The 17,616-nt window shown below is 40.5% G+C and overlaps 1 protein-coding gene across 2 annotated transcripts in view; it reads left to right on the plus strand.

The window, feature by feature from the left end:
- Window positions 1-17,616, plus strand: part of KMO (kynurenine 3-monooxygenase) — an 81,389-nt gene that overhangs the window by 12,774 nt on the left and 50,999 nt on the right. For both annotated transcript variants that reach the window (XM_089668647.1, XM_089668648.1), the window contains exons 3-4: window positions 3,154-3,251; window positions 15,321-15,410. In XM_089668647.1, the coding sequence (XP_089524773.1) occupies window positions 3,154-3,251; window positions 15,321-15,410 (188 nt within the window). The remainder of the gene's footprint in view (window positions 1-3,153; window positions 3,252-15,320; window positions 15,411-17,616) is intronic.

Below are 17,616 nucleotides of genomic sequence, written 5' to 3' on the forward strand. Positions count from 1 at the left end.
TCTTTCCAGGTCACAGCTCATACTCATTTGTTTTTCAGTTACATTTCTCGCATGATTCTCCCATCAGTGATTAGAAATTTGTTAGTTTTTAAAAAAATTTTCAACACTCCCGATCACTCAGATTTGATGGTCGCTCAAAAAATGGCCATTGCTGTGGCCCACTAATGATGCGAAATTCGAACAAAATTTCTTAGAATGGTAGTTCATTGAAAACTACAAGCTGACAGCTGTTGAGGCTGCCAGGACTTGCAGTTCATTCATTCACAGAATGAGTGATGTGGCCTTGTGGGCGGAGCCACACACAGCCACGCTGTTTTTAAATCTGATAGCGTATGGGGAGGCTTCTCCCCGGACTATCTGTCAGAGGGAGGGGGGCGGCGGGAGTGGCTGCAGCTATGGGAATATGTTACATGTTCCCAAAGGTGAACTTATCCTTTAATTGCTGAATTCTGCTCAGTACAGCTCACTTTAATCCTTGACGTTCCCTTCCATCCCACTGTCCAGGGAAGATGCCTTGCGTTACCAGCTTCATTGGATAAAACCAGATAGAGGAAATTAAATGCCTGAAGTTGCACCTCCTGATCAAATTAGCTGCAGCTTCTACCTAACAACCTTTTTCAGGATGCTTTTTTTTTCGGTTCTTAATAAATTAGTGTTTTTTTTTTTTTTATGGAAAGCTTGTTTATATGTTTTAATCCTGAGTGTTATTTCTGGGTCAGTGGAGATAAAATGTTCATCCTGATTGGATCAAGAGGACATGCACATGACCTACTGATCATAGATCAAAACAGTGAGGTGAGCTGCTATTGCTGCTGGTGTGTGCAGCACATAGTGTGTCAATTTCAAGGAGAGTGCAAAATTGGGTGCAATTCTTTATAGAAACCAATCCGCTTGTGGGTGTTAGTGCCAAAGCTTAATTTAATAAGCTGAGGTTAAAATATGGCTACCATGCATAGCTGCAGCAGATTCTGAATGCACCAGTTTTAGTAAATCTACCTGTGTGTCAATTTCAAGGAAGAAATAATTAGTTGAGAATAACTATTAAGTTACACTACATGTGGACTTTTACAATTTTTTTTTTAAATTTTATTGGACTTTATTATTGGAGTTTCACAGTATACTTTTAGTTTAGCACTGAACCACTTTGTGGTTACGTTTGTGAAATGAATACTGGGATGAGTTTACCAGTGAAGGATGTTTTGTGATGGCAGGGAAAACGCAGGATGCCATTGAGCAATGTATTATTTTGGAGCCAGAAAATGCAAGTTGATAGGAGGGATGTGGTGTTTGGGGAGGTGGGGAGGGTGAATGCAGATGTGTGGCTGAGGGTTATGGGCATCTATGGTGCAGAGGGATCAGGTGACACAAGATTTGTTTTACCCTTTAGGCACAAAAGGGTTAAGAAAAACTTAACATTTAATCACAATTTTGCCACTTTGACATGTGTTAGCAAAATAGTAGAACATTTTTTTTTAAATTTAGCTGTATTTCTTGCTACTACTATAACCTACCACCAAAAAATAAACCAAAATAATTTCTCCTGCTACTGACAATTGCAGTGACACCCCATGTGTGCGTTAGCTGTTATTGGTACCCATAGTACAGCCCAGAAACAATAGTGCACATTATGCTTCTTTCTTTTTTTTTATCTTTCCACTAACTGTCATTGATACTAATTTGAATATCAAAAAAAAAATACTGACCTTGACCTTTGATCCTGACCTTGACCCTAACACTAACCCTCACACTGACCTAAATCAAACCTTTATCTAGGTATCTTTTTAATGTCTTTGTTTTTTTTAAATTTACTTATTTTACATACACTTGTTTTTTTTTTTCTCTGAAAAGACAGGGAGATACAATGTATCTCTCTCCTCCATTCAGAAAGAGAAAACACAGGGGCGGGCTTTACAGTGACTGATCAGGTGACCTGGATTTGGGAGTTCCAGATCCCGATCGTTAGAATGAAACCCAGGGCTTTCAGTGAGACCCCAGTCTCCTTGCTGGGAGTGTGCCGTGCAGTGCGCTCCCAGCACAAAGACAGATATTCAAATTAGCAGCCCTGCGGAAAAAAGCCCAGTCCTGTGGGGTCACATATTTGCTTACAGTCCGTGTGAAGGGATTAACTTTTACTGTGCCAAGCAATCAGCAATTTAAAGACCATGTTAATTTTTTTCCAGTAGCAACTAGGCACTTAGCCATATTTTAAACATAAGGCAGTTTCAGTAATGCAGTAGGCATACAGTGCTTGCATTTAGAAGGTTTCTGGAGGCTTCCTTCCTTTCACAGTTTTGCTTATGGCCCATCATTGTGATCCACTGAGAGGGATGCTCCAATTTCCCACCACTATGCAGACTTGGTCCAGACCAGTATACCAATTTTAAATGCAGAACAATTCCTTCTTTTCAACACTGGTTGCAAACAGGAGTTGTCCAGGAAGTCCATAGATGGACAAAAACCTGTACCTTGGCTCAGCCTAGCTCTCCCTCATGAGCTGGTCTTTGCCCCTACCTACTTTCCCCACACTGCAGGGCCGGCTACAACAGCAAAGAAAATGACTGAGGAAAGTTACCACCTTACACCATCTTTGCAAGGGGATAAATAACCCTGCTGTGTCATTTTGGTTGTCTGCATCCATATCTTCCACAGAAATAGAGCCAGTCGAGGAGATGAGGAACAGCAGAATAGGTTCCTCCCAGCTGCAGCGATCCTCTCATTGGCCTGCTCTCCAGCACCTGGCCATGCTTAGCATGGTGCTGCTCCTTTCTTCAGGAGCTGTCATGTAGAATCCTGGGCAACTCAGCAGGGGACATTTGGAGAACAAGCTGAGAAGGAGGTGGCTTCAACATAAGTAAACCCATTTGGCAATCTGCTATCTTGTCAGATGGCTTGAATCCTCCTTTCCTGCTCACAATCCCAATCTGGGCATCAGTGTGGAAGTGTGAAAGCAGCTGAGGGGCAGGTAGTGTAGGGAGGACATTTTTTTTTTTTACTTCTACACAAGCTTGTTCATAAAGGAATTACTATTGGAGACAGAGTCCCATGGAAGGGATTGATTATAGGGATATACTGTATGGCCAGTTTAATATTTATTAAATATGTTCACATCATTTGAGAATATCACATTTGCTAATTGTTTGCATTTTATAACAGATCTAAGAACAGCCAAAATTGTGAGTGGAAGAAGTATCAATCTGGCACTTTCACTCAGAGGACGCCAAGCTCTCAAAGCTGTTGGGTTGGAAGAAAAGGTAATTTTCCTTCATTTACAACCACAGGATAAGCCACAAACCTCCAATAGAGCAATATTACTCAAGGATAGGTGTAAAAAGTATATGTGCAATGATTTTTAACCAAAACAGATCAGGAAAAAGAAATTTACCTAATAAAATGGAACACCTTCTCTTATGTTTTGTACTGTTACAAAGTTGCATTTAAAAAATAGGACATTGGAAGCTATGCCTTTACTACTGGTGCTCATGTATGGTATAATTGATTTGTAAGAGAGTGTCAAAGTAGTAATCTCCAGTAGTTTCATATAATGGGGTTGATTTACTAACACTGGAGAGTGCAACATCTGGTGCAGCTGTGCTTGGCAGCCAATCTGCTAACTTCAGCTTGTTCAATTAAGCTTTGGCAAGAAAACCTGTAAGCTGATTGGTTTCTATGCAGAGCTGCACCAGATTTTGCACTTTTCAGTTTTAGTAAATCAACACCACTGCATCTCCCCTTTGTCACTGACCTGTCTATGGGTCATGTGTGGTTTCTTACCATCCCCTGTTGCATTTCTGCATTTGCTGACAGCTTTAGGTAGCATTACATTCAGTCAATTTTATGTGTGGCCCTTTGGGGATTTGCACTTGAGGTCTCCTATATCAAGTACGTAGATTATCGCTGTCTTATACCAGGATTGCCATTATAATGAATAGTGAGACTTTTTAAATTTTTTTTTCTTGGAGGCAATGGGATTGATTTACTAATGGCAAATAGTATGTGCACTGCTAGGGAAGTTGCTCTAGATCTGAGGGGAAGCTCTGCTGATTTCTATCATCCAATTATGTGCAATCAAAAATACTGTTGTTTCCTTGCATGTGATTGGGTATTCTTTTCTTTGCAAGGTGAAGCTTTACCTCATTTACTAAGCAGTGCAGTGCAAAGTATATTTGCCTTTAGTAAATCAACGCCTAGAAGTTTCTTACCTGTATCATTAGAAAGTGTTTAATGTTTGTTAACAACCAGCTATTAATGAATCCGTTTGGATCATTTGTTATTTCTGATGCTTCAAACATCCAAGTGAATCAACTGAATTTAGTTGTTTTGTTTATAACCTACTTTGGAATTTGTTGAAATTCATTACTGTTTTTCAGAGATTAGGATACATCCGGATCTTCAAAAAACAAAAATGTTATCAAAATTTAGATTTGTAACAAAACGAATCACATATGTCTAGACATCAACTGTTGCAAGAGTTACTGGCAGATCCTTGATGAAATGTTGTTTGAGACTTTTTAATATCAACCTGTCAGCTCACCTTACAGTGAAATGAGAGATTTAAAATAATTTTGAAATCTTTTTTCATCACTTACCAGATTTAGACATCCACAATATACATTCTGAAAGCCTTGGAGATCTCTTTATTTTTGGCATGATGACACCACACATGTGGAGAAAATAAAATGCCAGACCCTAAGGGGTTTATTTACTAAAGCTGGAGAGTCCAAAATCAGACTCCCTTCTGCATAGAAACCAATCAGCTTCTAACCTCAGCTTGTTCAATGAAGCTTTGGCAATGAAACCTGGAAGCTGATTGGTTTCTATGCAGAAGTGAGTCTGATTTTGGACTCTCCAGCTTTAGTAAATAAACCCCTAAATGTCTGAGGTTTAAATAAGACACGTCCAATATGCACGCTCCTTTAACTGCTTCCCACCTGGCCACTATAAAACACAGCTGGGTGGGACAAGCACTGATCATTTTGTTGTGCAGCTACACACAGATCACACCAGTGCACCAAGCACAATCTGTCCTTTTTCCAAATGCAACAAATGCAACATATGTGCCAATGTCCCATCAACATCTGTCAGTGTACCACTGCACAAACACATCTGTAAGTGTACCAGTGTCCCATCAACATCTGCAGCATCAATATCTGTTGGTGTCCCTAGTGGACCATCAACATCGGTCACAGTGTACCTGTGACCAAAAACATCTGCCACAGTGTACTCAGTGTCCCATTGCAACATCAACATCTGTTAGTGTCCCTAGTGGGCTGTCAATCTGTTGCCAGTGGGCCTCAAAATATGTGTTAGGTAGTTAGGAAATTGGATGTGTAATTTATGCCCCTATGTCTGAAGGTGCTACTTGGATGTTGGGCCTCTGGATGTGGCCAAGCTGGGGAAAATTCTCACACGTGGTATCGCCATACTCAGGAGTAGCAAAATGTATGTATTTTGGGGTGTAATTGCAAGTATGTGACAATTTTGTGGGGAAAAAATGTCTTCATTTTCTAAACAATTGTGGGAAAATAATTACAACTTCAAAACCTCAACATGCTTCTTGCTAATTTCCTTGGACTGTCTACTTTCCAAAAAAGGGTCATTTGTAGGGCATTTGTACTGTCCTGATATTCTAGGGTACGGGTGTCAAGCTGGCGGCCCTCCAGCTGTTGTCAAACTACAAGTGTCACGAGGCATTGCAAGATTGACAGTTACAAGCTTGACTCCCAAAGGCAGAGGCATGATGGGACTTGTAGTTTTGCAACAGCTGGAGGACCACTAGTTTGACACCCCTGTTCTAGGGCCTCATCATGCATTGATACATAGCATACCTTGTAGACAATATAACTTTCACACAAACCAATTAATATATATTTATTGGAATTTTGTTTTGGTTTTTTTTTACCAAAGACATATACATTAGCAGAATACATTCTGGCTTAAATTTGAGGAAATTATTATTATTATAAAATTATTTTTTTTTCTATATTTTCACTTTTCTTTTGCTTATATCGCAAAAACGAAAGAAAAAAAAAAACGGTGGTGAATAAATACCCCCAAAAGAGCTCTATTTGCATGAATAAAAATGATACACAATTTATTTGGGTACAGTGTAGCATGACTGAATAATTATCATTCAAAATGTGAGCGCGCTGAAAGATGAAAATTGGTCTGGGCAGAAAGAGCGTAAACGTGCCCAGTATTGAGGTGGATAAATACAACCAAAAAGCTCTATTTGTGTGGGGAAAAAAATGATAAACATTTCATATGGGTACAGTGTTGCATGACTGAGTGTCATTCAAAGTATGAGAGCACTGAAAGCTGAAAATTGGCCTGGGCAGGTAGGGGGTGAAAGTGTCCAGTATTGAGTTGGTTAAGGAAGTTCTAATCATTGGCATCCAATGTGGAATATCAATTTCTATTGTTATGGATTGTATTATAAGTGGTGGTAAATGGAGGGGGTGTACTTACTTTTTTACATAACAAATCTATATTTTTTTTTTTAATTTACATTTTGAGAATAAAGTCTGTTTGTCTCACTTTGTTGTTTTGGAAAATGTAATTAAACAGAAGCAGATGAGATTGGTTAGGAGTATAGCAGACTATCTATACTACACAACATTTTTTAGCTCGGGCGTAGAAAAGAATAATCTACAGTGAAGGAAATAAGTATTTGATTCCCTGCTGATTTTGAATGTTTGCCCACTCACAAAGAAATGATCAATCCAAAAATCAAATAGTAGGTGTATTGTAACACTGAGAGACAGAATAGCAACAAACAATTCTAAAGAAATGCATGTCTAACAAATTATGCATGGATTTGCATGTTCATGAGGGGAATAAGTATTTGATCCCCTATCATTCAGCAGGATTTCTGGCTACCAGGTGTCTTTCATACAGGTAACAAGCTGAGATTAGAAGCAGTCTCTTAAAGGGAGTACTGCTAATCTCATTTTGTTACCTGTATAAAAGACACCTGTCCACAGGAGCAATCAAACAATCAGATTCCAAACTCTCCACCATGGCAAAGACCAAAGAGCTTTCCAAAGATGTCAGGGACAAGATTGTAGACCTACACAAGGCTGGACTGGGCTACCAAACTATCGTCAAGCAGCTTGGTGAGAATATATTGAAAAAAAGGGGGGTGCTGTTGCGTTTAGGAAAAAAATTAAATGTATCAAAAATGCACTATATATAATGCCTATATAGCAGCAGTCCTAATTGTGAACTCCTATACACAAAATCATAAATATTTCAAATGGACCGCGCTAAGGTCATAAAAAAGTGATAACAATGAACAAAATTGAAATAAATAATTGGTCCCAACATGTGACTTTTTAGTGCAATGGTGCTGTATCTTTAATGGTGAACCTCCGTACTGAAGTGGCAAGTACTCAATGGTTCACACTGGTGCACCACATAGATGTAAACTCACTGTCATCTCATGACCACCTATCTCTAGATAAGCCAAACGTGCTTTTCATGCTGTCCCAGTATGTAATATGGTATTGATGGCCGATAATCATTCACCCTCTTAACCGTGATTGCTGGTGGTAACCGATAACCCTCCACCAGGACTGCATCAATATTAGAAAGCTCCTCTCCTACACAGACAGTAATTCATATTTTCAGTATAAATTAAAGCAAAATCAGACATCCCATAGTGTAAACCGTATAGAACTTTAATAATAGGGTCAAACAATAAAAATGCCACTCACAAAAAAAGTGCCTTTCCTGGCACTGGGTGTATTCAGTCTTGTTAATTATGAATGGGAGTTACCTCCCATTCAGAATTAACAGTGCTGAATACTTTACGTAGCCAGAGCCTGATCGATGGAGGTTTTGCTTCTCTCTAACATAGGGAGATACAAGATTTGTCTGCATTCAATAGATGGCGAAGTACAGACCTCTTGTAAGTCTTGGATGCCATATTGGTGACCTGTAAAAGAAAAAATGCTGGATCTACAGACACAAGAACGTCTGTGAATTTTTGGATGATACGGCAGACCTGCAAGCCAAGGGTAGGACCAAAACACATGGAGGGGAGCTCCACCTGCCTCCTTTTCATCTCCAACAAGTAATAGGATCGATGGGAGAGAGCTTATGTAGCAATATAGGAGTTCTATACCAACAAGCCAATATCTTAAAGTTGCTTTCTTGTATTTTGCATAAAGACGATTTTAGGGAGAAACTAAGTATGTTGGTTTTTTGGTCTTCTGTAAAGGTTCTTCCCAGATCCGCCTCGCACTTTGATAGGTAAGGTGGGCAGAAGCCTTCGAGTGGCAGCACCGGTAGAGCATATAATTTAGACAAGGCATGATTTAAGGCATCCTCAGCAGAGCGAGATTCCTCTAGCATGGAAAGTGGATGTCTAAAGCTATCGGGGAGGGAGTGAACGCAGAAAATGGTGGAGTTGAAGGGCCCTCCAGAAATCCAATTTATAAGGACCTGAAACGTCACAGAGAAGTTGTATGGAGGGTCAAGCCCCGTTCACAAGGAAGTGGGAGGTCTGGAATCATCCTAAGTGGGATAGGGACATAAAAGAGATGTGTATGAGGCCCAGTTCGAATGCTGGATACCCCAAAATAGGATAAAGAGGGGAGCAAGATTCCTCCAGCATCGAAAGTGGACGTCTAAAGCTATCGGGGAGGAAGTGAACGCAGAAAATGGTGGAGTTGAAGGGCCCTCCAGAAATCCAATTTATAAGGACCTGAAGGGTCACTGAGAAGTTGTATGGAGGGCCAGGCCCCATTCACAAGGAAGTGGGAGGCCTGAAATTATCTTAAGTAGGATAGGGACATAAAAGAGACGTGTATGAGGCCCAGTTCGTATGCTGGATACCCCAAAATAGGATAAAGAGGGGAGTGTTCCGATGACAAGGAGGTGGAGGCCAGAGCTTACAAGGGATTTTGTACCAATCAAAGGATGCATTTTGAAATAGAGTGGGGAGCTCACGTGGCATGATGGTGATCTACTGAGTGAAATCAGGGTTTGGACCTGTTCAATATTGGGCCGTATTTTAATGTCGCCATGGCCTCACCAGTCTAAAAGCCTCCCAAGATGGGCTGCTTGATAGTATTTGCTTAGGTCTGGAACTGCCAACCCACCACATTGTTTGGGCATGGTTAAAAGCTTGGATCCATGGTCTCTTCTTTACCCAGATGAAGTCCTATAACACAGTGTCAGCTTGTTTGGCAAGGCCTGAAAAAGATAAAGGAAGTTAGGCAGGATGCACATCTTTACAATGTTTCACCGACCAAACTAGGAATATATGCCAAGCAGACAAAAGAGACCGGACTCTCTCCAGGAGTGGGGGAAAATTCAGAGAGAGAGTGTGTGACAGTCGTGGAGGGATCAGCATGCCCAGATACTTTAGAGCTGTAGTAGACCACTTGAAGTTTAAATTGGACTGCAGGGAACTTTGGAGAGATCGAGGCAACATTACTCCCATCGCCTCTGACTTAGAAAAATACATTTTAAGGTTAGATAAGTTACTGTAGTGTTCAAATTCCTGAAGGAGCTTGGGGATGAATATTATTGGGTTGGTGAATTTGAACATCATATCATCAGCGTAAGCTGATATCTTTGTGCTGCATCCTGCCAACCTCTAATCCCTGTATGTCTAGGTTCCTCCAAACCGTACAGAGAAAAGGTTCCAACGTGAGGGCAAAAGGAGGAGATAAGAGGCAACCCTGTTGAGTGCCGTTGGAGATGGGGAAGGGATCAGAGAGGACTCCATTCACTTTAACCAAGGCAGTAGGGGTGGTGTACACACTAGACACCCATTGGCACATATGTGATCCCAGTGCAATATGCTGAAGGACTATAAACATGAACCTCCAATTGACCTGGTCAAAGGCCTTTTCGGCGTCCGTCCCTAGAAACACGCAGGCAGTGTTGAAGTGATTGGTGGTCTGAATCGGGTTCAGAATTTTATTGATATTGTCCGGCGCTTCTCGGGATGGAATAAAGCTGACCTGATGATGGAGGGTAAGTGTCGTTGAAGGCATGTACTGACAATCTTGGTGAACAGTTTGAGATCAGCATTTAAGAGAGTGATTGGTCTATAACTGGCACATGAAGAGGAGTCTTTCCATTCCTTATGAAGCACACTAATATGAGCTAGCAAGGAGATATGAGTTCTGCAGGAGAGAGGCCGAGTCACCTAACATGTTAAACAGTTTAACCATATGCTGTCTTAGGTGTGGAAGCAAAATGTTGTAATATTGTAAAGTTAGGCCATCAGGACCTGGGGCTTTGCCAGATTTGGAAGAGCTCAGCACATTCTGTACTTCAATCAAGGAGATAGGGTCTTCCAGCTCTTGTCGGATTGGTGAGGGCAACCTAGGAAGGCCTGAGTTCTGCAGGTACTTGTGTAGGGAGTCTTCGGGGCAGGAGGAGTGCCCAAGGTTATATAGGATAGACTAAAATTCCCCAAAAGCCTTGGCGATGTGCAATGGAAAAGTAGACTGCCGTCCATCTGATTGCATGATGCAGGGAACATAAATTGCCAAGAGTTATGCTTGCAGAGAGTGAGCCAAGATACAACCACACTTGTCATCTGATTCATAGAATACTCAGCAACATGTTTCAAGGGCAGCTTTGGCCTTGAAACGCAAAAGTTCCATAACCTTGTTGCGGTGAAGAAACCATTAAGTTTTCAAAGCAACCTAAATTTTTGCTAGGAGGGCAGACAATTGTGCCTCACCTTTTTTTTTTTTTTTTTTTTTTTTTATTCTAGCACCGTTTTTAATAAGAACCTCCTGGATGACCGCCTTATGGGCTTCCCAGACCACTTCCTGGTTGCAACCCGGAGTATCATTAATAGTAAAGTACGAATCAATCTCATGTATCACATCTGTCAGGACCATGGGGTCGTTCAGCTTCCAGGAAAAAAACATATGGATCTGAAGACCCAGAAAGTGGATAGCAGAGCGAGGTCCGACCATGTGATATTCCCTCCGACTCTATCTGTTGCAGTCAAACATAATTATAATCATTAGAGAAACACAGCTTGAGGTGGTTTCTCAGTGGGTGTGGGTGCAGTTTGCCCTTTGTGTTATCCTCCTTGATGGGATTTTTTAGCCAGTATTTGGATAGCCCCATAATTGGGATTTAGATTTCAACTGGATGCTGCAGTAAAAAGGAGTGTTTTTCTTTTCGATAACGAGGTGCAACCATAAATATTTATCAAAGATAACAGATCTCTAGGGATAAGCCTTTCTGCCCAGGTTTAGTTTCTGAACACTTTTTTGCAATTTATGGCTTGAATCAGAAACAGGCCCAGACTGGCCATAGGGCTCACCAGGCATTTATACCATAGTGCCCCCTTATATTACAGTGCGGAGGAATATTCTGTCTCCAACTGCCCCCGCAAACTCCCTCCCTCATGGAAAAATTGGTTGTTCAGTCTAAAATGACTGGGTTTTTTTTTTTGTACCAGTGCAGGCCTGGTCCCAAATCAGGAATCTTGTGGTAAACCCCAAATAGGTCTATAGAGGCAAAACTTATTCAGTATTGGCTATTTTAGGACTAATAAGCAAGCTCTTGTCAAACAAAAAGCATGGGAAACAGCACTGCCATGGGGAACATGCCCCAATGTCAAAAAAGTATCTTATCCTACAGCTCTCACTACCATCCCCAACACTTACTGACAATAGGACTGCTGTGAACAAACCCTGATATAGAAAGGGGGCTTGGTTAGCCATTTCTCCAAATTATTGGCTGTCATGTTTCATGTTCCTTATTTCTGCCTGTAATGTTTCTGGCCAAAAGGTTGTCTCGTAAGCTTTGTAAAACATACAGATTAATCACAAACTCATGGTAGCAGCAAACCCAAACCTCATCCTTTGTACAAGACAACCATTGTACACATTTGTGCCAGGTATGTGAAAATGCTTTTGTGGTTATGTGTGTTTTATAGAAAAAAAAATTGCTCATCTTTATACCTTTTTTTTAATTTCTATTTGGAAGTGCACATCTGAATGATACAGTATAGTAGAATGGTTTCTTTTAAGCCTTGCATGAGAGCACTTGCCATGTGAATATTTACAATAGTAACCCTAGTAAGGCAGAAACCGTGTGTATTACTTCAAAAAACATGCTAATCACTGAAAGGGACCTTGAACAGCACTTAAGCAATGTCACAGGGAATTCTCATTAGGAAGTGAAGGCCAGTTGACTATGCATTCACTACTGATTGTTTATTTGTAAATTTCAATACACTGTCAGTGCTTAATCCTTCATTTCACACACTTTTGTTTTTTTCCTTTGTGAATGGACTTTTACTATGTTTGCAAACTAAGTCAGGCACCTTGAATGTATAGTAAAATAAGAAGGAAGCGAGCGCCAAAACCAACTAGCAGCTGATACACCAAAGGCAACCAAAAAATACCTCATAAAATGAAATCCAACACAAAAGGCGCAGCGCTAAACAAATGTATACATAAACATATGATAGCTAAATAAAGTGACCAAATAAAGTGACAAAATGCAATAAACATATATGACAATATATATTAAGGTGCCGTGCATGTGATATTAAAAGATGATAAATATATCACAAAAACTCCCCTAGGTAGAGAGCATATTACAGTTCAAAATTGATATTAGGGACTGATGTGATCAAAATAGTCTCCAGTGGGTAATCCGTGTGTTCCCAGATGATCATTCAGGTGATGTGTCAGAGGGATGTTAAAAATGCACACTCACCAGATGACAGATCATAATACTCATGGTATATGAAATATGGCCGGAGGTCCCCCTTAAAAGGTAGTCTTTTTGAGCCTGGTTAGGTCCAAGACTCTCCTTCCTCCCTGGTAATCTGCCACACAGGTGCCGTCCTCCAGGTATGGGCTCTAAGGTGGTATTGGCTCATATAGAGCCAGAAAGAAGAATGCCCAGAGTGTAGTACTTTTCAGCCATAAACGTTTTATAGGTAAAGCTCCTTGAATGTAATTGGATGTTACTTATATTCTGTACTATTGATTTATATGGGAATTGAAAGAAAAGAAAAAAGTAATGTGGTTAATTAAATCTAAGTAGAAAGATATCAGATATGCCACTTTTCAAATATTTGATAATACAATGTCCAATATTTTCGTTTTTTTTTTCTTTGGTACAACTGTCCCAAAAATTTAAATTTTTGCTTTGTGTAAATTTAGGTCACTGTTGTATTTTCATAAGATATAGTACCCCTGATGGAAATATCTCTACATCCTAATTTTTTTAAGCCTTACATATTGTATTAAATGTTTTTGAGATGGATATATGTGATTTTTAAATGGAAACTCAAGGCATGTGACACCATATATTGACTTATTTCAGGTACTTATATAGCGCCGTCAGTTTATGCAGCACTTTACATATATATTGTACATTCACATCAGTCCCTAACCCTCAAGGGGTGTACAATCTAAGGTCCCTAATGTACATTCATACATACACATACTAGGGCCAATTTAGACCGGATCCAATTAACCTACCAGCATGTCTTTGGAGTGCAGGAGGAAACCCACGCAGGCACAGGGAGAACATGCAAACTTCAGGCAGGTGGTGCCGTGGTTGGAATTCGAACCAACAACCCTAGTACTGCCAGGTGGAAATGATAATCATTTAGCCACTGTGTTGCCCATTTATGTGGACATGTCCAAATATAGTTGCAAACCCAATTATTGTAAATAGGACTCTTCAAGACATCAAGATTGTCTCAATATATAGTGTTTATAAATGCAGTTTTTATTCATGAGTTAAATGGCACACTTTTCTGCTTGGTTCATTTAACACCATGTTGTAATCCCAATACTGTTTTAAAGGCTAGGTTCACCTTTTACAAAAAAATGCATCATTTTTTTCTTCAGGTAAAAATGTACATTTATTAATTTTTTTTACACTGCAGCCTGTAAGGCATTGCTGATCACAGCTGCAATGCCTGGATCCTGCAGGCACTCAGTAAGCTGTCTGCCAGTACCTCATACTGGCAGGGAGTTACTGAATAGCAGAAAGAATTGACGGACTACAAGTGCGCTCACCAGTGCCTTTGCAATTCACGTAGTTTGCTGTGAATGAATGATGCAGCCGTGTGGGCAGAGAAGATCCCCCCCACCTGCTGTCACAAGGAGGGGGGATAGAGGGGGAAGAAGCTGCAGATGCTGAAATGTCACACATTGTACCCTAAAAATGGGTGAAACATATAGCATGTTCCAATGCTGAGCTTATTCTTTAAAGGTAAGTATTGTTGTACATTATTCCTGCAGGTACAGGATGCAGCTGCATGCACGATATGGCACATACCTCATTACAGGTAAGTAAGGTAACTAAAGCTGTAGCGCTAAAAATCCTGTTTAGCTAAACTTCAGCTTTAACCTCCCTGGCGGTATTCCTGAGTGTAGCTCGGGGTAAAGTTTCAGTACCAAAAGCGGTAACTCCTAGCTACACTCGGGCTTACCATGCGGCGTTGCTCAGGGAGTCCCTGCAGTGCTTACCTTGTCCTTCGTTCCTGTGATGCGTCCCTGGCCATCTCCTCCGGCCGATGCCGGCATCTGGGTTCCGTGTTCCAGTCCCTGCGAGCGTCGGGACGTACGGGGGCCGGAACCGGCGGCAAATTGAAAAATTTTAAAAACTGTCATTTTCTAATAAACGAATATTACATAGTAAAACATTACTGTTTCAAAGCATTTCACATACATTTTGTCCCGAGTGCTTTGTCCTGTGCCCTGCCTGCATTTTTACTGTTCTTTCTGCCTGGAAACTGAGAAATGTCCATGGCGTCCAAAAAGCGTCCCTTTATGTCAAAAGCAGTTTTAGATTAGCTAGAGAACAGCGATCGTAAATCAGAACCACTTGCAGAATTGAGTGATGATGATTCGTGGGGCAAATTCGTCATCAGACACTGAAAACGATTTTGCGACTTTGCTCAGTGATGTGCGAACTTGGCGCTATATTTCAAATTTCAGTGTTTTTTGTTTGATTATATTATTGAATTAAATTTATTATTATTATAATATTATTTTTTATGATTATTTATTAAATTATAATTTATGATTTCGTGTTTCAAGTTTTATCCTACCCGGAATGTTTACTAGACTCTTGTATGGACAGATTTCAGTGAGTTATTCCTAAAAATGATAGGCCTACAATAAAAAAACGACATATTTCCATGCAAAAAAAGTACCGCTTTCAGCACAGAGATATGGACATAATCATACCGCTAGGGAGGTTAAGTAGGTTGGATAGACCTTTAATTATAAAGAGTTGAGAGAGGATTTAATAAATTCACAGGTAAAGTAGAACCCCCTTTAAAAAAATGTACTTATCTTGTTTAACAGATTGTAGCCAAGGGCATTCCAATGTATGCAAGAATGATTCATCCTCGTAATGGAAAAAAATACTCAATACCTTATGGAAAGCACCACCAGGTAATGTTATACATATCACAATCTGCTGCTTGGAATACATTGAAATACATTACTACACATTAATACCTGCTCCTGAGGTGTTTTCAGTCTAAAGTTGAGTAAATAGATACCAAACACGTCAAAGCTTAAAACTGCGTGTGCCCATGCACGTTATGATAATCCTTATTGCATGTGATGCATGTTCACTCGTCAGATGCATTCACACACACACACGTGTTCCTATAGACTCATTGTATTCTATGTTGAGGTATTTTTGACTATGTCCTAGGAAAGTATATGCCTAAAGTCCACTTTGCTGTGATCCATTCCTATGAGACCTCTAGCTTAATGTGAGGAGTATACTTGAATGCAACATCTGTTCTGCTCCTGAGATCACCCAAACTTAGTGAGTTCCCTTCTCAAAGCTCTTCTGCAAAAAGACTCCATTTAGTTCCATATTCATACTTCATATGTGAGCTTTAGGCAGCATCAATCACAGCCCCAGTGTTTGGTAATTCACAGATCCATTGTGCTTGTGCTGGGTTTTATAGTTTCTAAAATAAAACACCCAACATTTTACTGAGGGAATCTGCTTTTTCCAAGGGAATAATAAGAAAAAAAGCCAGTTCTCTGACTTTTTCCCATATTGTTTCTGCTTGGGACATTGCTGATCTGAGACTATCAGAACAATGGAATGCAACTGCAGTACTGATAGTAAGCCTCTGAGATTATTGTGGGAAAATCTTTCTGCCAGCATTTTGGCCTGCATGTCCTCAAATATAGTCATTACAAGGTAAGAGAATCTCACTGTTCCTTTCACATTCATCTAACAAAACATGTGCTAGTTAGGTGCTAGGATTTGTATAGTTAGGGCAAGTATAACTGTGTTTCTCTGCCTATTAGAGAGACTGTTAGGAAAATTTAATTGGGCTCTCTGCTTAAGAGTGCTGTGATGGATTAGTCAGGTCTGCTCATGATGTCCTGGTCCTGCAGAGTTTGCTCGCCTTCAGGAAGCTATGAGATCCTTCCAGAACCTGGGAAGGAACTAGGCAAATGAGCAGCATGAATATGGATACAGCCCTGGCCAATTGCAGGGGATGGTGGCCCTATTACATGCTGGAAGTAATATTTGTTCTGTGAGCACATGGGCTTAGAGTCTTTCCTGGGAGAGGATTGAACCAAGCCAGGCCTGAGGCAGGCTTGCCTCGCCTGGCACTGGCTGCCATGCGGGCCTCTTGTGGGCCTGGGGGCCTGAAGTTAGAGAGAGTGACCCTGGTTCTACAGTATGCTGACTGAGGGGAGCTGTCTGCCAAAGCTCTGTCTGGTATCACTGGAGGGTTTCGCTTGGAAGATTGGAAGAAAGCAACCATTTTGTCCTTGGGTCTTGAGTACAGACATTGAGGAATTTGGGAACTCTGTGTGCTTGCTACCTCTCTGGTGCTTGATAGTCTGTGTGGGTCTTAAAAAAGGGAACTCTGGATAGTGTTCTGGAGAGCTTGTCCAACTGTTGCTACTACAAAGGACTTTGCTTAGCTACGTTACCTTTGGGCTGTCCCAGTCTGTCATAACTGGCTTATACCTGAGGAGCTCAGCCCTGTAACTACTACTACTGAAAAAGGGACCTTGCTCACTCCTAAACTACTTGTTGCTAAAAATTAAAGAGAAGTCTATCTGCTTTCAGCCAGGACTTCAAGAGTGCTCAACTAAGATCAGATAGATGTCCTCAGTGTTAATAGTTCTAATTTTGGAGAATCTTACTAAATTCCCCATCCCTATCCCCAGTTCTCCAAAAACAAACATCCCCTAGACAGGTTATTGAAGACAAAGAGCAAAAGTGTGTGTACCTGGCTGTGGAAAATACTTGGTGCCTGGCTGTGGGGCGAGGAAAGAGGGAATCCTGGGCAAAAATACAAGCAGCCCTTACGAGGGTGGTGCTACATTAGATTTAAAAACTAGCTTAAAAAAAACTTTGTTCTGTAAAAGAAACAATACTCCCCAATATACCACTTTATAGAAAACAAAATCCACAAAGATTTTATCCCTTTTTGTCAAAGCCAGGCTCTTCATTACACTAAAACTCAATGTCATTTGGCATTAGTTTTCATGAACTATGACTATGAGAGAGTCCAACTCTTGAGTCATTCTACTTACTATAGTGTGGAAATTGAAGTTTGAATTGGGTGATCTTTTTTTAACAAATGTAAAAATCATTTTTTCTCCTTGGCAT

This window comes from Staurois parvus, unplaced genomic scaffold, assembly GCF_062004578.1.
Source record: "Staurois parvus isolate SC_StPar_1 unplaced genomic scaffold, SC_StPar_1.0 ptg000059l, whole genome shotgun sequence".
In the NCBI taxonomy this organism is placed as follows: Eukaryota; Metazoa; Chordata; class Amphibia; order Anura; family Ranidae; genus Staurois; species Staurois parvus.